Genomic DNA, 23429 nt, shown 5'->3' on the forward strand with positions numbered 1-23429 from the left:
CAGCCACATAAGGGGTATTGCCACGTTCAGCAGAAACTGTGTAACAAAGTATGTGGTCATTTTTACCCTTTTTCCCGTGTAAAAATGAAAAATTTGCTGCCAAAACAACATTTGGAGGGGGAAAATTCTATTTTAACCCCTTCAAGCCATAACTTTTTTTATTTTTTTGGTCAATATGTCCATGTGAGGGCTTGTTATTTGCTAGATGAGTTTTACTTTTGAACTACATAATTGGTTTTACCATTATGTGTACTGGAAAACAGGAAAAAAATACAAAGTGCAGTGAAATTTCAAATAAGTGCAATTCACCAATTGCTTTTTGGATTTTTTTTTTAGCATGTCCCCTAAATGCTAAAACTGCACCACCACTATGATCCTCCTGGTCATTACGAGTTTGCAGACACCAAACATGTCTAGGTTCTTTTTTATTTAAATGGTGAAAAAATTCTAAAGATTGCAAATATATATATATATATTGGGCCGGGTGAGGGTAGTTACGATCTTTTTATCGCGTGTTATTGCATTATATTGCAATGTTGCAGGAACAAAAAAACTTAATTCTGGCGTTTTTATTTTTTTATTGTTACGCCGTTTATCAATCAGATTAATTATTTTTCTATTTTGATTCTGAACGCGGCGATACCAAATATGTGTATTTTTATATTCTTTTGTTTTATTTTAAATTATGGTGATTTGAACGTTTATATTTTTTACATTTTTTCTTACTTTTCACTAAGGCCTCTTTCACACTAGCGTCGTGCACTGCACGTCGCTATGCGTTGTTTTGCAGAAAAAACGCATCCTGCAAAAGTGCTTGCAGGATGCGTTTTTTCTCCTTAGACTTTTATTAGCGACGCAGTGTGACGCATTGCCACACGTCGCAACCATCGTGCGACGGTTGCGTCGTGTTGTGTCGGACCGTCGCCACCAAAAAACGTTGCTTGTAACATTTTTTGGTGCATCGTCTGCAGCATTTCCGACTGCGCATGCGCGGCCGGAACTCCCTCCCCGCACCTCACAATGGGGCAGCGGATGCGTTGGAAAACTACATCCGCTGCCCCCGTTGTGCGGCGCTTTCACAGCTAGCGTCGGTGCGCCGCAACGTCGCATAGCGACGTGCAGTGCACGACGCTAGTGTGAAAGTAGCCTAACTTCAATAGTCTCCATGGGAAACTAGAAGCTGCAATCATCTGATCGCCTGTGCTACACGTAGCTGGGCTGATGCCTGTCTCTGTGTAGCAGGAATGCTTATCTGCTATGAGGGCCGTCAACAGGGTAGTGCTCATAGCAATCTGACATTGACAACAACAGGGGTCCCTTGCAGACCCCGGGTTGTCATGCCAACCCATCGCCGGGGTTTTTGACGTGCTTCTGGTGCAAGCATGTCACATTGACAACGGCATGTAATAGGTTAACAGTCGTGGGTGGATCACAGTTCCACCTGCCGCTGTTATGGGCACGTCAGCTGATTAAATCAGCAGATGTGAAAGATAACAAACGGGCTCAGCGCCAAAGCTCCCATGGAGTGCGGGGACACCTCCTACGACGTACCTGTACGTCATAAGTCTTCAAGGGGTTAATTTTCACAGTCCAATGTCTTAAAATTTTGTGAAGCACCTGAGGCTTCAAAATGCTCACCATATTTTACATAAATTCCTTGAGGGGTGTAGTTTCCAAACTGGGGTCATTTGTGGGGGTTTCTACTGTTTAGGTAGATTCAGGGGCTCTGCAAAAGCGATATGGCGTCTGCAATCTATTTCAGACAGTTTTACACTCCAAAAGTGCCCAAATAATAGTTCTCCCCCACACATGGGGTATCGGCATACTCCGGAGTAAATGCACAACAGATTGTATGGTCCATTTTCTCCTGTTACCCTTGTGAAAATGCAAACTTTTGGGCTAAAGCAAAGTTTTTGTGGGAAAAAGTTGCATTTTCCTTTTTTCCTTCCACATTGCTTTTATTCCTGTGAAGCACCTGAGTATAATAATAAGCTGATTGAATGTGATTTTGAGAGATGCAGATTTTTGAATGGTGTCACTTTGGGTATATTCTGTCACATAGGCCCCTCAAAGTCACTTCAAATCTGATGTGGTCCCTAAAAACAATAAATTGGTTTTGTAAAATTTTGTTGGAAAAATTAGAAATTACTGATACAATGTTAAGCCTTATAACTTCCTCACAAAAAAAGTTATGTTTTAAAAATGATGCTGATGTAAAGTAGACATGTGGGAAATGTTATTTTATATAATGTTATTTCTTAACTATTTTTGATGGTATAACTATCTGGATAAAGCGCATAAAAATTTAAAAGTTTGAAAACTGCAAAATACTCAAATTTTTAGTCAAATGTTTGATATTTTTATAAATGAACACAAATAATAATGACAAAAATTTACCACTAACCTGAAGTACAATATGACACAGAAAACATTCTTAGAATCGGTGTGATGTGTGGAAGCTCCAGAGTTATTACCACATAATGTGACAGTGGTCAGAATTGTAAAATGAGGCTGGCCATTAACTTGCATAATGTGCAAAGTGGCTTTATCCTGAAGGGGTTACTGTGCCTCCAGTGCTATTGCAGGCTTCTAAGGTTTCCTATCCTGCCCTTAGGCAAACTGAGGACATGATTACAGTGGCTGGAGCTCAACTGCTCCTGGATGTAGGGCCACTTTTGTGATCAGTCATTCTCATTTGTATGCTGTACTAAAATATTAAAATTCTATTTTTAATTGCATGGACACTTTTATACATTAAGGGCATGATAGAAAGCTTGCTACGAGAGTGAATGGCAATGTTGGTACATTAAAGGGGTAAATGACTGGTTCCTTTAAGAACTGTCTATTTGCTGTCTAATCTATGCCACCTGTCACAACTCTGTTCTTGGGTCTCCCGGGACCAGGGGCTCCTTCCCTTTCCCTAACCATAGGGACGCACTAGCCCACCTTGTTCCCTGGATTACTTCTGATGGTGAAGATGCCAGGGCCACGTACCTAGCCTTACCTCCTGAATCCGCCCTCAGTCTGTACCCTTCTCCCCTCTTGTGTGGGTGGGGGTAGTAGTGTACCATAATACAATAACAAGTGGTAATACCAACAAGGATAAAGGAAAATACCAAACATACAAATATACTCACACAACCAGAGGGATGCATTGGGGAGTGGAGGATGGGGTAAAACCAAAGTAGGAGAATAAAATGAATTATCACACACTGAAAACCAAGCAACAGTCACAGATAAAGCCACCAAACATCTTCTCCAGTAACAACCACCAAAAACCTCCAGCCATGCAGCATAAGCTACCTCTGACAGTGAGTGCTAGCCAGGACCCAGATTATATAGGGGATGGGAGTCGCTAACCGTGCACAGCTGAGAGCCTAAATGCTCCAGGAGCTCTCAACAGAGCAGATTAACCCCTGCACTGCTAAAAGAAACTTACACCGTTTAATATGAAGGTGAAGTGCTTCTTATCAGTGGAGCAATAGGAGAAATCAGATGCTACGGTCTTCTGACTCCTCTCTGTCGTGTAAACCTGTGAAACCACCCCTGACTTGTGCCATTGTTAACAGTTTATAAGTGTTATTCACTTTACCCATCATTATGCTAATATTATGGCATGTAAAAAAAAACAAAGGTAAAAAAAAACAAACTGGGATATAGACTGCTGTGCATGTAGCGTGTAAGCACACGTATACTGGCCACTGTACAGGAAAAAAAAAAAGACAGAAACAATGATTGAATATCCTGAATTAAATAAATAACAATAGTGCATTGTTGTGAATTCCGCTCTTGGGCTCCCTCCGGTGGTTGTAAGTGGCACTTTTGTGAGTTCTGCTCTTGGGCTCCCTCCGGTGGTTTTGAGTGGAACTGCTGCTCCTTGGATTTAGCAGTCGCAGCTGCTTCCACTGATCGTCTTTCTGGCTCAGCTATTTATCCTGGCTCTATCCTTCAGCCTGGGCCAGTTGTCAATGGTTCCTGGTTGGATTCACATCTCTGCTTGGATTTCCTTGATATTCTGACCAGTTCAGCAAAGATAAGTCCTTGCTTGTTCTTTTGCTGTCCACATATTGTGGACTTTATCGTTCAGCTCTTTCTATGTTTTTTCTTGTCCAGCTTGTCAATATGGATTTATTCAGTTAAGCTGGAAGCTCTGGGAAGCAGATTTACCCTCCACACCTTTAGTCAGGTGTGGAGATTTTTGTAAACTCTGTGGTGGATTTTTCTAGTTTTTTTATACTGACCGCACAGTATTCTGTCCTGTTCTATCTATATAGCTAGACTGGCCTCCTTTGTTACATTCTGATTTCATTCTGCGTATGTCATTTCCCTCTCCACTCACAGTCAATATTTGTGGGGGGCTGCCTTTCCTTTGGGGATTTTCTCTGAGGCAAGATAGCTTTCCTGTTTCCATCTTTAGGGGTAGTTAGTCCTCCGGCTGTGACGAGGTGTCTAGGGAGTGAAAGAAACATCCCACGGCTACTTCTAGTGTTGTGATAAGCTCAGGAACTGCGGTTAGTACAGGTACCACCTCCTCCAGAGCTCGTCCCATGTTGCTCCTAAACCACCAGTTCATAACAGTGCATGAAAATAATATAGGTTACTTAGTTAACATGTTTTTTCATTAAAAAAATGCAAAAACCATCCAACCACGTCACTGTGACCATAGTTGGGACAGTCCTAACTCTAATATTAAAAACCTTACTGTTTTTGTCAAGTGGCATGTTGTTGTCTTCCTTATTACGGGTCTTTTCACCGACTTGCGTTTTAATTGTAAGCTTCATAAAATATATTTAGAAATCTCTTTTGTGTTGTAGATTGGATGTGATTTTTTTCAATCTTTCATCCTCAGGAAATCCATGTCAGAATAACGGTTTATCACTAAATTGTAAAAAAGAAGATATCGGGAAGCACTCTAATGGAGAAAACCTCATTACCCTTCATGGACGTCCTGGACTTCACAGTACTTCACTTTCTTATAATCCTCCTAATCATGAGGAACCCTCTCCTGAGCAATCTCGCATTGTAACCATAATTCCAGGTGACAACATGGATACAAGATTTCAGTGTGAATTTACTAAAAGCTCAGATTTTTTAACACAAAGAAAGCACAAAGGAGAGAAGTTATACTCCTCTCCAGAATGTGGGAAATGCTTTATAACTAAATCACAATTGGTTACACATGAGAGAAGTCACACAGGAGAGATGCCATATTCATGTTTAGAATGTGGGAAATGCTTTACATATAAAGGGAATCTTCTTATACATCAGAAAATTCACACAGGAGAGACTCCATATTCATGTTCAGAATGTGGGAAATTTTTTAGCTATCAGTCACATCTTGTCGTACATCTAAGAATTCACACAGGGGAGAAACCATTTTCATGTTTAGAATGTGGAAAATGTTTTACAAATAAATCTGACCTTGTTAAACATGAGAGAACTCACACAGGAGAAAAGCCGTATTCATGTTCATTTTGTGAGAAATGCTTTACAGATAAATCAAATCTTGTGCAACATGAGAGAAGTCATAGCGAAGAAAAGCCGTATTTATGTTCAGAATGTGGGAAATCTTTTAAGCATAAATCATGTCTTGTTAAACATGAGAGAATTCACACAGGAGTGAAGCCGTATTCATGTTCAGAATGTGGGAAATGCTTTACAGATAAATGGAGTCTTATTAAACATCAGAGAATTCATGCAGGAGAGAAGCCATATTCATGTTCAGAATGTGGGAAGTGCTTTACAGATAAAGGGAATCTTATTAGACATCAGAGAATTCATGCAGGAGAGAAGCCATATTCATGTTCAGAATGTGGGAAATGCTTTACAGATAAATCAGGCCTTGTTAAACATGAGAGAACTCACACAGGAGAAAAGGCGTATTCATGTTCATTCTGTGAGAAATGCTTTACAAATACATCAAATCTTGTGCAACATGAGAGAAGTCATAGCGAAGAAAAGCCGTATTCATGTTTAGAATGTGGGAAATCTTTTAAGCATAAATCATGTCTTGAAAAACACGAGAGGGCATTCAGGAAATAAACTGTAATTGTTCTGTGTTTTTTTAAATGTTAATAAACATTTCTCACCATAAATGAGTACACCCCCTTTGAGCGGTAAGATTTTAATTAATATCTCACTGAACACAAGAACAATTTCTAAAATTTTGCCAATACTGAGTTTCATAGAACTTTTTTAATAACATAAAGTAAGACTAATAATATAAATTTCATTACAAAATTTTCAGTTTTACTTAAATTAGTTGATGCAAAAATGAGTGCATCCCAAAAGCTACATCTAGCATTTTGTATGGTTTCCATGATTTTTAAGCACAGCATGAAGTCTTTCTAGGCATGGAATGGGCAAGTTGGTTGCATAATACATTATCTTTTTTTCCTTCTTCAAGAACTAGCTCTCTTTTTGCCTGGATGATGGATGAAGAGTGATGACAACTTGACTCTTCAGGATTCACCATAGGTGTTTGGTGGGTGTCAGGGATTTATTGGTGTATCCCACTTTCAGTTCCGATTAGGAACTTGCAATTCTCTGGCGCCCCCCTTACCCTCAGGTCTGTCAGGGAACTGTAACTAGGATAAGTAGTCGCCAGAAAGGCTGCCTTGCCGTGTACTGGCTAATGGACACTCTGCAGTGAGGGCGATATGTATATCCCCAGTCTCAGGCAGGAGATACACACAAAAACCTCTGTTCCGTCACTGCCAGGGTCTCCCAAATTCCCCAGAACAGTTTGCTACTACCAGCTCCTCGTTTGATATTAAAACCAAAATCGGGACAGGAACCCACCCACAAGGTAGCGTAATTTAGCACGTAGAACATGGCGGTTCGTTCACAGAGCAAGGAAAAACAAAACTAGTACATTTTATAGATTTAATCCAGAAAATATAGGCAGTGTTTACAAAAATACAAAAGATATTACAAAAGAAGACAAAATACAGTATATACAAAACAGTTACAAAATAAAAGGATTAAGATAAGAACTTACTACATCTCAGTCACTGGTATGACATGCGGATGAGGGGAGGAGAATCTTCCAAAGGGAAAATGGTACATAAGCACAGCTTCCTGCTAGCTGCTTCTCCGGACAAATGACACCCCCCTGTTTGAACATCTGAGCTTTATATCTTTGCCCAAAACCAAGGGTCTCCCCCTGTGCTGACCTCACTGGTTGGCTGGATACGCCCCCTTTGGAAAGTTATTAAAAACCTGCGTATCATATCTCGGGCTGGGGAGATCACAGAGTGACGACAGGCGTATCATATGTTTGCTTATGAATTTCTCTTTAATTTAAGACCAAGCATGGCCTGTTGTGAATTCCGTTCTTGGGCTCCATCCTGTGGTTGCGAATGGTATTTTTGGGAGTTCTGCTCTTGGGCTCCCTCTGGTGGTTTCAAGTGGAACTTAGCAGCTGCGTTCACTAATCGGTGCCCTGGCCTTGTTATTTAACTGGACTTTTGGCTGTAGTGGATGCCAGCTGTCAATGTTTCTCCTGTGGATTCAGTCCTTTCCTGGAAGCTCTCTGTTGGCCAGTCCATTTTCAGCTTAAGATAAGTTCTGCTAGTTTTTGGGTGTTTCCCTGCTTATGACCTTCTGTTCAGTTTAAGTTATGTCTCTTTTGTCCAGCTTGGCATTATGAAATATTCCGGCTAGTTGGAAACTCTGGGGTCGCAGATTTGCCCCTCCACACCGTGAGTCGGTGTGGAGGTTATTTTTTGTAAACTCTGCGTGGACTTTTAGTTTTTATACTGACCACACAGTAGCCTTTTCTATCTCGATAGTATTGGCCTCCTTTGCTAAAATCTAGTTTCATTTCTGAGTTTGTCATTTCCCTCTCCACTCACCGTCAATATTTGTGGGGGGCTATCTTCCTTTGGGGGTTTCTCTGAGGCGAGATAGTTTTCTGTTTCCATCTTCAGGGGTAGCTAGTTCTTAGGCTGTGCAGAGGCGTCTAGGCAGAGTTAGGTACGCTCCACGGCTATTTCTAGTGTTGGTGTTAGGAGTAGGGATTGCGGTCAGTAAAGTTACCACCTCCTCAGAGCTAGTATATTATTTGTTTTACCCACCAGGTCATTTCAGTGCTGCTCCGTATTCACTAGGTCATATCAGTGATTACTGTCTGTGGAGCTGCTACCTCCTCTAAGCTTGTCCATGATTGGTTTTACCCACCAGGTCATCTCAGTACCGCTCCGTAACCACCAGGACATAACAATACAGCTGGCCACAATGTGTTAAATACATCTCAAAAGAGGGAAGAGAAAGTTTTTTTTTCTAGTTGCTTGTTTCGTCCTTTTTTTTTCCCCTTGATTTTTGGATGGTGCAGGAGCTTGGTGCTGATATGGAGGTTCAGGGTCTGTCTGCGCGTGTTGATCATCTCGCTGCAAGGGTACAGAGTATCCAAGACTATGTTGTCCAAACTCCTGTTTCTGAGCCTAGAATTCCTATCCCTGATTTGTTTTCTGGGGATAGATCTAGGTTTTTGAACTTTAAAAATAATTGCAGATTATTTTTTGCTCTGAGACCCCGTTCCTCTGGTGACCCCATTCAGCAGGTGAAGATTATTATTTCTCTGCTGCGTGGCGACCCGCAGGACTGGGCATTCTCCCTTGAGCCAGGGAATCCTGCATTGCTCAATGTAGATTCATTTTTTCAAGCACTTGGACTGCTTTATGACGAACCCAATTCTGTGGATCAGGCAGAAAAAATTTTGCTGGCTCTGTGTCAGGGTCAGGAAGCGGCAGAGATATATTGTCAGAAATTTAGAAAGTGGTCTGTGCTTACAAAATGGAATGAGGATGCACTGGCGGCTATTTTCAGAAAGGGTCTTTCTGAAGCTCTTAAAGATGTTATGGTGGGGTTTCCCACGCCTGCTGGTTTGAACGAATCAATGTCTCTGGCCATTCAGATTGATCGGCACCTACGTGAACGTAAGGTGGTGCACCATATGGCGGTGTCCTCTGGGCAGAGTTCTGAGTCTATGCAATGTGATAGCGTTTTGACGAGAGCAGAACGGCAGGAGTTCAGACGTCAGAATGGGCTGTGTTTTTACTGTGGTGACGCTACTCATGCTATCTCTGACTGCCCGAAGCGAACTAAGAGGGTTGCTAGGTCGGTTACCATCAGTACTGTACAGCCTAAATTTCTCTTGTCTATTACCCTGATTTGCTCATTGTCGTCCTTTTCTGTAATGGCATTTGTGGATTCTGGCGCTGCCCTGAACTTAATGGACCTAGAATTTGCCAGGCGCTGTGGGTTTTCCTTGGAGCCTTTGCAGAGTCCTATTCCCTTGAGGGGGATTGATGCTACGCCATTGGCCAAGAATAAACCTCAGTACTGGACACAGTTAGCCATGAACATGGCTCCAGCACATCAGGAAAATATTCGCTTTCTGGTGTTGCATAATTTGCATGATGTGGTTGTGCTGGGGTTTCCATGGTTACAGGTACATAATCAAGTGCTAGATTGGAAATCTATGTCTGTGACTAGTTGGGGTTGTCAGGGGATACATATTGACATTCCTCTGATGTCAATTTCCTCGTCCCCTTCTTCTGAAGTTCCTGAGTTTTTGTCGGATTTCCAGGATATATTTGAGGAGCCTAAATCCAGTCCTCTGCCTCCTCATAGGGACTGTGATTGCGCTATTAATTTGATTCCTGGCTGTAAGTTCCCTAAAGGCCCCATCTCACATAGCGAGATCGCTAGCGAGATCGCTGCTGAGTCACTAGTTTTGTGACGCAACAGCGACCTCAGTAGCGATCTCGCTATGTGTGACACGTACCAGCGATCAGGCCCCTGCTGCGAGATCGCTGGTCGTGTCGGAATGGCCTGGACCTTTTTTTGGTCGTTGAGGCCCCGCTGACATCGCTGAATCGGTGTGTGTGACACCGATCCAGCGATGTCTTCACTGGTAACCAGGGTAAACATCGGGTTACTAAGCGCAGGGCCGCGCTTAGTAACCCGATGTTTACCCTGGTTACCAGCGTAAATGTAAAAAAAAAAAAAAACGTACATACTCACCATCTGATGTCCGCAGGTCCCTTGCCGTCTGCTTCCCGCTCTGACTGACTGCCGGCCGTACAGTGAGAGCACAGCGCAGCAGTGACGTCACCGCTGCGCTCTGCTCTCACTGTACGGCGGCTCAGTCAGAGCAGGAAGCAGACGGCAAGGGACCTGACGGACACCGAAAGGCGAGTATGTAGTGTTTGTTTTTTTTTGGTAACCAGGGTAAACATCGGGTTACTAAGCGCGGCCCTGCGCTTAGTAACCCGATCTTTACCCTGGTTACCCGGGTGCTGCAGGGGGACTTCGGCATCGTTGAAGACAGTTTCAACGATGCCGAAGTCGTTCCCCTGATCGTTGGTCGCTGGAGAGAGCTGTCTGTGTGACAGCTCCCCAGCGACCACACAACGACTTACCAACGATCACGGCCAGGTCGTATCGCTGGTCGTGATCGTTGGTAAATCGCTATGTGAGACGGGGCTTTAAGGGTTGACTTTTCAATCTGTCTGTGCGAGAGCATGCCGCTATGCGGACTTATGTAGAGGAGTCCTTGGAGAAGGGGCATATTCGCCCGTCTTCGTCACCGTTGGGAGCGGGGTTCTTTTTTGTTGCCAAGAAGGATGGCTCCTTGAGGCCCTGTATAGATTATCACCTTCTCAATAAGATCACGGTCAAATTCCAGTACCCTTTGCCTTTGCTCTCTGATTTGTTTGCTCGGATTAAAGGGGCTAGCTGGTTTACAAAGATTGACCTTCGAGGGGCGTATAATCTGGTCCGCATCAAACAGGGTGATGAATGGAAAACAGCATTTAATACGCCCTAAGGCCATTCTGAATATCTTGTGATGCCTTTCGGGCTCTTTAATGCTCCATCTGTGTTTCAGTCCTTTATGCATGATATTTTCCGGGAGTATTTGGATAAATTTATGATTGTATATTTGGATGATATTTTGTTTTTTTCTGATGATTGGGAGTCTCATGTGAAGCAGGTCAGGATGGTATTTCAGATTCTTCGTGCTAATACACTGTTTGTGAAGGGGTCTAAGTGCCTTTTTGGAGTTCAGAAGGTTTCTTTTCTGGGGTTCATTTTTTCTCCCTCGGCTATTGAAATGGACCCTGTTAAGGTCCAGGCTATTTATGATTGGACTCAGCCCACATCTGTGAAGAGCCTTCAGAAATTTTTGGGCTTTGCTAATTTTTATCGCCGCTTCATTGCTAATTTTTCTACTGTGGTTAAACCTCTGACCGATTTGACCAAGAAAGGTGCAGATGTGGTGAATTGGTCCTCTGCGGCTGTGGAGGCCTTTCAGGAGCTTAAGTGTCGTTTTACTTCTGCCCCTGTGTTGCGTCAGCCAGATGTTTCTCTCCCTTTTCAGGTTGAGGTTGACGCTTCTGAGATTGGGGCAGGAGCTGTTCTGTCTCAGAGAAGTTCTGATGGCTCTGTGTTGAAGCCGTGTGCTTTCTTCTCCAGAAAGTTTTCGCCTGCTGAGCGTAATTATGATGTCGGCAATCGGGAGTTGTTGGCTATGAAGTGGGCATTCGAGGAGTGGCGACATTGGCTTGAGGGAGCCAAGCATCGTGTTGTGGTCTTGACCGACCATAAGAATCTGATTTACCTTGAGTCGGCCAAGCGGTTGAATCCTAGACAGGCTCGGTGGTCTTTGTTTTTCTCCCGTTTTGATTTTGTGGTCTCGTATCTTCCGGGATCTAAGAATGTGAAGGCTGATGCCTTGTCTAGGACTTTTTTGCCTGATTCTCCTGGAGTCTGTGAGCCAGCTGGTATTCTCAAGGAGGGGGTGATTCTTTCTGCTATCTCCCCTGATTTGCGGCGGGTGCTTCAGGAGTTTCAGGCTGATAGACCCGACCGCTGTCCTGTGGGGAAATTGTTTGTTCCTGATAGATGGACTAGTAAGGTGATTTCTGAGATTCATTGTTCGGTGTTGGCTGGTCATCCTGGAATCTTTGGAACCAGAGATTTGGTTGCCAGGTCCTTTTGGTGGCCTTCTTTGTCACGAGATGTGCGTTCATTCATGCAGTCCTGTGGGATCTGTGCCCGGGCTAAGCCCTGCTGTTCTCGTGCTAGTGGGTTGCTTTTGCCTTTGCCTATCCCTGAGAGGCCTTGGACGCATATTTCCATGGATTTTATTTCTGATCTTCCTGTTTCTCAGAAGATGTCTGTCATCTGGGTGGTTTGTGACCGGTTTTCTAAAATGGTCCATTTGGTACCTTTGCCTAAGTTGCCTTCCTCCTCTGATTTGGTTCCTTTGTTTTTCCAGCATGTGGTTCGTTTGCATGGTATTCCGGAGAATATTGTGTCTGTCAGAGGTACCCAGTTTGTTTCTAGGTTTTGGCGGTCCTTTTGTGGTAGAATGGGCATTAATTTGTCTTTTTCTTCGGCGTTTCACCCTCAGACAAATGGACAGACGGAGCGAACCAATCAGACCTTGGAAACCTATTTGAGATGCTTTGTGTCTGCTGATCAGGATGATTGGGTTACCTTCTTGCCGTTGGCCGAGTTTGCCCTTAATAATCGGGCTAGTTCGGCTACTTTGGTTTCGCCTTTTTTTTGTAATTTCGGTTTTCATCCTCGTTTTTCTTCAGGGCAGGTTGAGCCTTCGGACTGTCCTGGGGTAGATTCTGTGGTGGACAGGTTGCAGCGGATTTGGACTCATGTGGTGGACAATTTAACATTGTCTCAGGAAAAGGCTCAACGTTTTGCTAACCGCTGTCGGTGCGTTGGTCCCCGGCTTCTGGTTGGGGATTTGGTCTGGTTGTCTTCTCGTCATGTTCCTATGAAGGTCTCTTCCCCTAAGTTCAAACCTTGTTTTATTGGTCCTTATAGGATTTCGGAAATTATCAATCCGGTGTCTTTTCGTTTGGCCCTTCCAGCTTCGTTTTCCATTCATAATGTGTTCCATACATCTTTGTTGCGGAGATATGTGGTGCCCATGGTTCCCTCCGTTGACCCTCCTGCTCCGGTGTTGGTTAAGGGGGAGCTGGAATATGTGGTGGAGAAGATTTTGGATTCTTGTCTTTCAAGGCGGAAACTTCAGTATCTGGTCAAGTGGAAGGGTTATGGCCAGGAGGATAACTCTTGGGTTTTTGCCTCCGATGTCCATGCTGCCGATTCGGTACGTGCTTTTCATTTGGCTCATCCCGATCGGCCAGGGGGCTCTGGTGAGGGTTCGGTGACCCCTCCTCAAGGGGGGGGTACTGTTGTGAATTCCGTTCTTGGACTCCATCCTGTGGTTGCGAATGGTATTTTTGGGAGTTCTGCTCTTGGGCTCCCTCTGGTGGTTTCAAGTGGAACTTAGCAGCTGCGTTCACTAATCGGTTCTCTGGCCTTGTAATTTAACTGGGCTTTTGGCTGTAGTGGATGCCAGCTGTCAATGTTTCTCCTGTGGATTCAGTTCTTTCCTGGAAGCTCTCTGTTGGCCAGTCCATTTTCAGCTTAAGATAAGTTCTGCTAGTTTTTGGGTGTTTCCCTGCTTATGACCTTCTGATCAGTTTAAGTTATGTCCCTTTTGTCCAGCTTGGCATTATGAAATATTCCGGCTAGTTGGAAACTCTGGGGTCGCAGATTTGCCCCTCCACACCGTGAGTCGGTGTGGAGGTTATTTTTTGTAAACTCTGCGTGGACTTTTAGTTTTTATACTGACCGCACAGTAGCCTTTTCTATCTCTGTCTATTTAGATAGTATTGGCCTCCTTTGCTAAAATCTAGTTTCATTTCTGAGTTTGTCATTTCCCTCTCCACTCACCGTCAATATTTGTGGGGGGCTATCTTCCTTTGGGGGTTTCTCTGAGGCGAGATAGTTTTCCGTTTCCATCTTCAGGGGTAGCTAGTTCTTAGGCTGTGCAGAGGCGTCTAGGCAGAGTTAGGTACGCTCCACGGCTATTTCTAGTGTTGGTGTTAGGAGTAGGGATTGCAGTCAGTAAAGTTACCACCTCCTCAGAGCTAGTATATTATTTGTTTTACCCACCAGGTCATTTCAGTGCTGCTCCGTATTCACTAGGTCATATCAGTGATTACTGTCTGTGGAGCTGCTACCTCCTCTAAGCTTGTCCATGATTGGTTTTACCCACCAGGTCATCTCAGTACCACTCCGTAACCACCAGGTCATAACAATGGCCTATCTGTGGGCGACTGGAAGGCAGAAACCCTTTTCTTGGCTTCTGGTGAGTGCATAGGCTGCAAAACGTTGCTGTGTGTAGCTTCACTTATGCCGATTCTAAAAATATAAGTTTCCTGCCTCTAGAATTATTGTGTGTTATTAAATTCGCGTTTGAATAAACAACAATGTGGATCCTTGGCGGGAAGAACTGCTTTTAACCAGTCATGAGTATTGCCAGCTGCTGTGAGCAAGGGAGGGGGGTTGAATTACACGCAGGCAGACTGGGGGAAGGACTACAGCTACATGCCTACACATGGTGGCTTCGTGTTTACGCTGTACAAACCTAATGGAGATGGGGCAGGGCAGCATGTCATTCACAAACCACGGAGATGCAACAGGTAGCCCTGGCTGGGTGCTTTGGTTAGTTACCCAATAACTCATATTTTCCTGACACCTCCCTCTTTTGGCCGCACTTATCTGTGCTAAAGTGAGGAAATATGAAATATATAGGAAATAGGAATAGCATACTGGCTTATGAACTTTATGAAAAAACATGAGATTTTTAGCACAAGATTTGGCCAAATATTGTGAGCCCATTCACCAAAACGTCAAGGTAATCTCAGATCGAATGGGTAACTACACTGACTGCCTGGTGTGAACACTTACCTATGGTATCTGAGCTACTATTTTCTGACTTGAACGTCCCGCCCTTCACCATACCTGTGATTTTAATTACATCTCAACACTATTGGTTCTGAGCCTCCTTTATAAGTAGGCTTTATCATGTTAGTAGCCACAAGCATGTGTTCACATTGGGCAGTAGCTCAGATACCATAGGTAAGTGTTCACACCAGGCAGTCAGTGTAGTTACCCATTCGATCTGAGATTACCTTGACGTTTTGGTGAATGGGCTCACAATATTTGGCCAAATCTTGTGCTAAAAATCTCATGTTTTTTCATAAAGTTCATAAGCCAGTATGCTATTCCTATTTACTATATATTTCATATTTCCTCACTTTAGCACAGATAAGTGCGGCCATAATCTATTCTATATGTGTCTTTTTTGGCTATGCACTAGCATTAATTATTATTATATATTGTTCAGTCAGTTTATTTATTTTTACCTCCCTCTTTCGGACAGCGCTACGGAGGCAGTACCTCTCAGTACTCCTCCAGGCGCACCTATGCGGGCTTGCCCCGCCGCGATAACCCACCTGCATTGCCATGCTCGATGCCCTTTTTGGGTTTCACGGTAAAGTTGTACTGCTGGAGGGCAAGGCTTCTTATAATAGCAACCTTCTATTGGTACCAGACATGGTGTGCAACCAGTTCAGGGGGTTGTGGTCGGTCACGATGGTGAAGATGCATCCTTACAGGTAGCGCTGCAAACTTCACATGGCTCACACTATGGCGAGGCACTCCTCTATGGTGGAATAGGTAACTTCCATCGGCAGAAACTTCCAGTTCAGGTACAACACGGGGTGTTCTTGGTTCCCCGAGTCGACCTGGCTAAGCACAGCACCGAGGCCAAACTCGCTGGCGTCAGTCTGTCCTACGAACGGACGACTTGTCGACTGCTTTTAGCACGGGAGAGCTGCTCAGTGCTGTTTTCAAAGCCCTAAATGCCACCTCACAGTCGTTTGTCAAATCGACTGTGTGGAATAGCTTTTTCTTGTTGAGGTCTGTCAAGGACTTCGTAAGGCTTCTATAGTTTTTTACAAAGCGCGTATAGTAACTTGCAGTGCCCAGGAAGGACATCGCCTGCTTCTTGGTCCTGGGGGTGGGCCAGGATGCGATGGAGTCCACTTTCCCAGGGTCAGGCCTCATAGAACCCCCACCAATCCGGTGCCCCAGGTAATGGACCTGGCTCATGCCCATTATTATTATAACATTAAATTATTACATTATTTTGCCAAAAAAGAAGAAAGAAGATCTTGTTATCAATATATCTACTTTGAGGGTTCCAATAAAGGTCTGTAACCCTCAAAAGGGGGAATTGTTAAATATTAATTATTAATATTTAAATTATTATTACACTCAATTACTGTACTGAGCTTTATGGAAGGTTTCGCTGACATTACAAAAAGCTATTTCTGTATATTTAGCTCAGAGTAAAAGTTAACACCATATAGAGAGAACACGTGCTCTATAGGACATATAATTATGGCTCTTGGGAGGGTGGGGGCTGTCACTTGGGGCCGTCATTTGGGCCTTCTTCACTCTCTACGGACTAATAATATAATAATAATAATTTTTATTTATATAGCGCCAACATATTCCGCAGCACTTTACAATAAAGCGGGGACATGTACAAACAATAAATTCGGTACGAGTTAAGACAATTTAAACAGTGACATTAGCAGTGAGGTCCCTGCTCGCAAGCTTACAATCTACAAGGAAATGGGGGGACACAATAGGTAAAAAGTGATTGCTATTTTAGGTCTGGCAATTATAATAAATAGGGATTTTCATACAAAGCTGCATGATCCCGTGTGTTTAAGTGCAATAGTCAAGTATCAAGTGCAGTTACCATGTGCATGGAGGGTGTGGAGACAGATGAATAGTCGGGGGCAGATTCAGAGTAATATTTGGAAGGAGGGAAGAGGGCAAAGTTAGTTTACTGAGTAGTTGATGTGGTAGGGTTGTTTGAAGAGATGGGTTTTCAAAGCGCGCTTGAATAGGTCGGGGCTAGGTATCAGTCTGATCGTCTGGGGAAGTGCATTCCAGAGAGCTGGCGCAGCACGAGAGAAGTCTTGGAGACGGAGGTGCGAGGTTCGGATTATGGGAGATGTTAGCCTTAGGTCATTTGTAGAGCGGAGGGCACATGTAGGGCGATAGACAGAGATGAGAGAGGAGATATAAGGCGGTGCAGAACTGTGGAGAGCTTTGTGGGTGAGAGAGATGAGTTTATACTGGACCCTGTAGCCAATGGGTAGCCAGTGTAATGACTGGAACAAGATGGAGGCATCGGTGAAGCGGCTGGACAGAAATATGACCCTGGCTGCCGCATTCAAGATGGATTGGAGAGGAGAAAGTTTGGTAAGAGGGAGACCGATTAGAAGAGAGTTGCAGTAGTCCAGACGAGAAAGAATAAGAGCGACAGTAAGAGTCTTAGCAGTTTCAGTGGTGAAAAAAGGTCGGATTCTGGAGATGTTTTTAAGATGCAGGTGACAAGAGCGAGTGAATGATTGGATATGGGGAGTAAAGGAAAGTTCGGTGTCGAATATGACCCCAAGACAGCGGGCATGCTGCTTGGGAGTTATGGTTGAACCCTCCAGGGTAATTTTGATGTTGGGTAGAGTGAGGTTAGTAGAAGGGAGAAACACAAGAAGTTCCGTTTTGGAGAGATTTAGTTTCAGGTAGAGGGAGGACATGATGTTAGAGATAGCAGACAGACAATCCTTGGTATTTTGAATTAGGGTAGGGGTGATGTCGGGGGAAGAAGTGTATAATTGGGTGTCATCAGCATAGAGATGATATTGGAACCCAAATCTGCTGATTGTTTGTCCAATAGGGGCCGTGTAAAGAGAGAAGAGGAGGGGGCCCAGGACTGAGCCTTGCAGGACCCCCGATAGTAAGAGGACGAGGAGAGGAAGATTAGCCGGCAAAACATACAGTGAAGGAGCCGTCAGAGAGGTAGGAGGAGAACCAGGAGAGGGCTGTGTCCTTGAGGCCTATAGAGTGGAGCATAGTGAGGAGGAGCTGGTGATCCACAGTGTCAAATGCGGCAGAAAGATCCAGGAGAATCAGCAGAGAGCAATGACCTTTGGATTTAGCTGTTATTAGATCATTAGAGACTTTAGTGAGGGCAGTTTCAGGGGAGTGTAAAGAGCGGAAACCAGATTGTAAGGGGTCAAGAAGAGAGTTATCTGAGAGATAGCGGTTTATACGGGAGTGGACCAAGCATTCCAGGAGTTTAGAGATGAAGGAAAGGTTAGAGACAGGTCTGTAGTTATCAGTGCAGTTCTGGTCCAGGGATGGCTTTTTAAGTAAAGGGGTTATGATGGCATGTTTAAATGAGGAGGGAAAGATACCTGAAGAAAGAGAGAGGTTAAATATTTTAGTCAGGTGAGTGGCGACCACTGGTGAGACTGCAGGATATGTGAAGGAATGGGGTCACTGTTGCAGGTTGTAGGCCGAGCAGAAGCGAGGAGCTGGGAAACTTCTTCTGAAACAGGCTCAAAGAGGTCTAGTGAGCTTGAGGTGCGGCATGGAAGGGGATCCAGGCACTGAGGAGATTGGTCTGAGATATCCTGATGGATGTCGTTCATTTTTTCTAAGAAATAAGTGGCCAGATCCTCACCGCTGAGGTTGGTGATGGGGCCTGTACTTTAGGTTTCAGGAGGGAGTTTAAGGTTTCAAAAAGTCGTTTTGGGTTGTTGGATAGTGAGGTGATGAGGGTGTTGAAGTAGGATTGTTTAGCCAGATAAAGGGCAGTTATAGGTTTTGAGCATGAACTTATAGTGGATGAAGTCTTCTGCTAAGAGAGATTTTCTCCACTGCCGCTCTGCACACCTTGAGTATCGCTGAAGAAAGCGTGTTTGCATAGTGTGCCAGGGCTGCCGTAGTCTGTGTTGGGTCTTTCTGCGTGTACAAGGTGCTGCTTCATCTAGGGCATTCTTCAGTGTATTATTGAAGTGTGACAATGTCAAGTCTGGACAGGAGAGGGAGGAGATGGGGGGCTAGAGATGTGTGGATATTGTCCACAAGCTGCTGGGTATTAATTGACCGTGTATTCCGATAAGTGTGACAATTCTTGACAGAGAAGGAAAGAAGGTTGTGGTCCGAGAGCAGGAGAGGGGAGTTAGTAAAGTTGTGCAGCGAACCGGGACGGGAGAAAACAAGGTCCAGAGTATACCCATCCTCGTGCGTAGGAGAATTAGTAAACTGTGAGAGGCCGAATGAAGAAGTTAGAGAAAGAAGATGATAGGCAGATTGGGAGAGGGGATCATTGATGGGGATGTTAAAGTCTCCCATGATGAGGGCGGGGATGTCACAGGATATAAAGTGAGTGAGCCAGGTGGCAAAGTGGTCTAGAAACTGGCAGGAGGAGCCTGGAGGGCGATAAACAACCACCACTCGCAATGAGAAGGGCTTAAAGAGTCTGACGGCGTGGACTTCAAAGGAAGGAAATGTGAGTGAGGGAACCGGGGGATGACCTGGAAAGCACATTGTGATGAAAGGAGCAAACCAAAACCTCCACCCTGTCTGTTCTCAGGTCTGGTGGTATGTGAAAATTTCAGCCCACCAAATGAGAGAGCGGCGGTGGTGTCTGAATGCTGGATCCAGGTTTCTGTAATAGCCAGAAGGTTAAGGGAATTAGAGAGGAAAAGATTGTGAATGTAAGTTAGTTTGTTACACACAGACAGTGCATTCCAGAGAGTAGAGTGGAAAGCGATATGAGAAGGCATGCACTGAATGTTAATAAGATTAGCAGGGTTTCTATATGTAGCTGGAGGAGAGTAATATATGCTGGTGGAGGGAGGCCCATGGTTGGGGGAGATGTCACCTGCAACTAGTAGAAGGAGAAAAAACAGAAAGAGCAGGTGGTTGGATGATTTGTATGAACGTTTTGAGTGCTGCATGGCGGTAGTGGCTGGTTTGGAGTGGGTAAGAAATGTCAGTAGAGCCTCAGAATTATACTTGGGAGAGGGGAGAAGGGAGGGGTGGATATAGAGAGAGTGCCCAGAATGTGTTAAAGGGCGGGCGAGTTGTGAGAAAGCAGAAGTAAAAACAAATAAGAAGCAGATTGATATGATCAATGCATAATGTAGTATGACTGACCAAGAAGCATGTTTGTTTGAAAAACGTATGCACCTTACCTGTCTCCTGCCCTGTCCAACTGCCATTTTCTAACTGCCAAGTACTTTAAACTGTTGCACCTAAAATCTGTTGCACACGCGAACCGGCGCTCGTGCTATCCCAGCCAGACTAAATATATATGAAATGGAGTGACTGCTAGCATCAGGAGCCAAATGGTCACAATCAGCAATTAACCAATTAGCATAAGGCCAGAGCAGGCATTACTATGGAGGGTAAACAACCAATGCTGAACAAGGCCATAAAGCAGTGGGACAAAAGGAAAAACAGACTTCACCCAGATGGAATGAACAGCTGGTATGTGAGTTAAGAAGAATGACTACTACCATACTCCATGACAGGGACAGACACCATTTACCATTCAGAATCTCAAGAAAGATGGGGAACAAACTTTGATATGGACAATCTCTTTGTAACTACTTCACCTATTTTATGTTATCCCGCAATGGTGCTTTTTGGTGGACAATCCAATAAACCACTACATTTTTTATGAGACATCTAGTAAAGAGTCCTGATTAAATAAATATATACGAAATAAGCATATTTAACACCTGTTCCCATAACGGAGGAACAAATAGATATTACTACAGAAGAACAGAAAAATGATTCTTTACAGTTAGATGATCTTGTTGAAGCTGCTTCACACCTCCTTCCTATTCATCACATGTGCTGTGTTGTGAACACGCTACAGCTGACAATAAGAGAGAGTCTGCAAGAGGGACATGCTGGAACTCTGATTAGCAAAGTAAAGAAATTGGCTATTACTGCCAGAACCCCTAAAATTGATTCCATCTTGAAGAGATGTGCTGGAAATGGGGCAATTGTGGATCAAGCCACTAGGTGGGGCAGCACCTATTTAATGATTGAGCGATTGCTTGAGCTGAAACCCTTCCTTGTAGATATGGCCAACCCTCAGGTAACACTACATGAAGGTCAATGGACACAGGTGGTTGAATTGAAGGAATTTCTTAATCACCCATTTACAGTGACTAAAAAGTTACAAGCTGATATTTAACTCCTGGCATTTTTATACAGGAGTGGAAGAACTTGTTGTTTTGCCTGTCCCAAAGAGGAGGTTTAATCGCAGATGGCATTGCTGCTTCAATGAAACGGAGAGAGACACTGCTATTAGAAAATAAAATTCTTCTGGCAGCTGTTTAAGTGGACCCGAGTTATTGTATATTGCAGGATGATCAACAGCTTACTAAAGGAAAAGAATCTCTCACTGAGGTAGCAGTTAGGATGAGTGGGCTACAGGATGGCCAAGAGCAAGAGGACTTGGGTCCTGCCAGTGCTGCTGCTGCCGTTCCTTCATCCTCATGAGGAGTTTGATTTCGACAAGTATTTGGACGACATGGAACAGGCAAAGTGTTTCCGAAGAGAAAAAGATTCCACTCCCATAGAAAAACAGATTGACCATATTTCAGCAAAATTTTTCACTTGCTCTCAAAGTAGAAGAGTTCAATCGTTCATCAAAACTGACTGTGCACGAGGCAATTCCTGTATACCCTGAAATTGTTAGAGATGTCACCCATGTGGTTACTGCTTTGCCACCAACCCAAGTTAGTGTTGAGAGGTCGTTCTCTAGCCTTAAAAAAATTTAGGTCAGATTTGAGGTCATCTATAAAGGAGGATTTGATGGAGGCGATACTATTTCTCAGAACAAATTCATAGACTGCTCAAATGCTATTCAGTAAGTTTTTGTTGAAAACTTTTTTTTCCACTTACTGCAGAGTGTGTTTTAAATTGTAAATATGAAAAAGTTTTTTGTTTTAAAGTTGTATTCCAAGAAATAGAGCATAACATATATCTAAATGGATTGATTATTGTATCATATTAATGATTAAAAGCCTGACATTACCATTTTACCACAGTAAATTTATCACTTAAACATGAGCCATGTATGAGCGAGTCGGAGTCGTGGAGTCAGTGTCATGGAAATTGAGGAGTCGGAGGTGGAGACAGAGATTTAGCCTACCGACTCCACAGCCCTGCTTCTAACCTCCCCACCCTCAAACAGAACTGCTGCATTAGGCTCTTCTTCTCCAGACAAGTGGCGCTGAGATGTCCAGTCCGATTGCAGAAATAACACTTGTGAGGGTCAGATGTAGGCCTTGCACTGGCAAAGGGGACAAGGCTTCTGGTGGGTCGGCTGGTAGTTGTACTGGGGTTGGTTGATGGCTTACCCCCTTTCCAGCTTGCGGTGACTGGCTTCCACACCTCTGGTTTCTGGTTGGCTTCGGAGGTGTTGGCGATCTTCGCTGCTTTGTCCGCATCTTTTGGCTTCTGGTCCATCACGAACTGTCGCAGCTCAGCCGGACAAAGATGTAGGAACTGGTCTTTTATCATCAGATCCTGCAGCTGCTCAAAGGTGGTCACTGACAGTCCTTGGACCCCCTGATCAAAGTGGGTTCCGAGTCCATGCACCACATTGCTGTAACTGTTGTGTGGGCCATGTTGGAGGTTCCAGCACTTTTCACGGTAGACCTCAGGAGTCAGTTGGTATTTTTTATCAGGGCCTGCTTGATCGCCTCATAGTTTCCCTTTTGGTCTCGAGGAAGAGACGCAAATGCCTCCAGAGCTTTTCCTTTGAGTCCTGGGGTTAAATATCGAGCCTATTGGGTCTCAGGAAGCTGGTACTGTCTGCAGGCTTTTTTAAATTCCTGTATAAATTGTCCAAGCCCCCATCCTTTTCCATCAAAGGGAAGTGCTCTGGTCTGGGGTTTAAGGAACTGAGCATTGCTGGACTCACTGCTGAGTTGGGAAAACCTCTGCCCCTGGCTTCAGGCTAACTCCAGCTGGCGCTGTCTCTTGGCCTTTCGCTCGGTTCTCTCCTGGTATTGCTGGATCAGCTGCAGAAGTCTCTCCTAATAGTCTGTGGGGCAGTGTTGTAGAGCCATTTGCAGATAGTAGTCCACGCTACCCTGGTTGCGAGTAGGGCCGGCCTGCATCGGTTGGACCTCTGGTTCGGTAACATCCATACTTTGGCTGACCCCTGCCTCCTTTGGGCTCTGAGAACAGTCTTGATCCGCTTCAAGTTGCACCAGTTCTGTGATCATTTGGTCCTTGGTTTTGCCATGGGAGTCAAGGCCTTGGAATGTACATATTCCAACAAGTGCATCCTTTTTCTGCTGGGGTACCAGGATTCTCCCCTTGCCAAATAAAAGATAGGACAGAAAAAACAAGAGAAGGGGAGGGGGTAACTGCTATATATACAGTATTGTCTCAGAACTAACAAACACTGAGTTCGATCTCCAAAACATTTTGCCCAGGGTCCTTGCAAGAACGGTGCACATTTTTAGAGAGAGGAATGATTGCTCAAACCAGATCACCAATGCTCTATGATCCCATTGCTCTGCCACCAATATGTCAATGATGTATTTGTGTAGCTCACTGCTGCCACTAATATGTCAGGGATTTATTTGTCTATCCCACTTTCAGTTCCAGTTAGGAACTTGCAGCCCTCTGGCTCTCCCCTTACCCTC

General features: G+C 44.2%; 1 protein-coding gene across 1 annotated transcript in view; it reads left to right on the forward strand.

The window, feature by feature from the left end:
• Positions 1 to 23429, forward strand: part of LOC143793404 (uncharacterized) — a 229410-nt gene that overhangs the window by 131566 nt on the left and 74415 nt on the right. The window contains exon 5 of the mRNA XM_077280351.1: positions 4850 to 6039. Coding sequence (XP_077136466.1) covers positions 4850 to 6039 — 1190 coding nt within the window. The remainder of the gene's footprint in view (positions 1 to 4849; positions 6040 to 23429) is intronic.

The sequence above is a fragment of the Ranitomeya variabilis genome, chromosome 1 (genome assembly GCF_051348905.1).
Source record: "Ranitomeya variabilis isolate aRanVar5 chromosome 1, aRanVar5.hap1, whole genome shotgun sequence".
NCBI classification, from domain to species: domain Eukaryota; kingdom Metazoa; phylum Chordata; class Amphibia; order Anura; family Dendrobatidae; genus Ranitomeya; species Ranitomeya variabilis.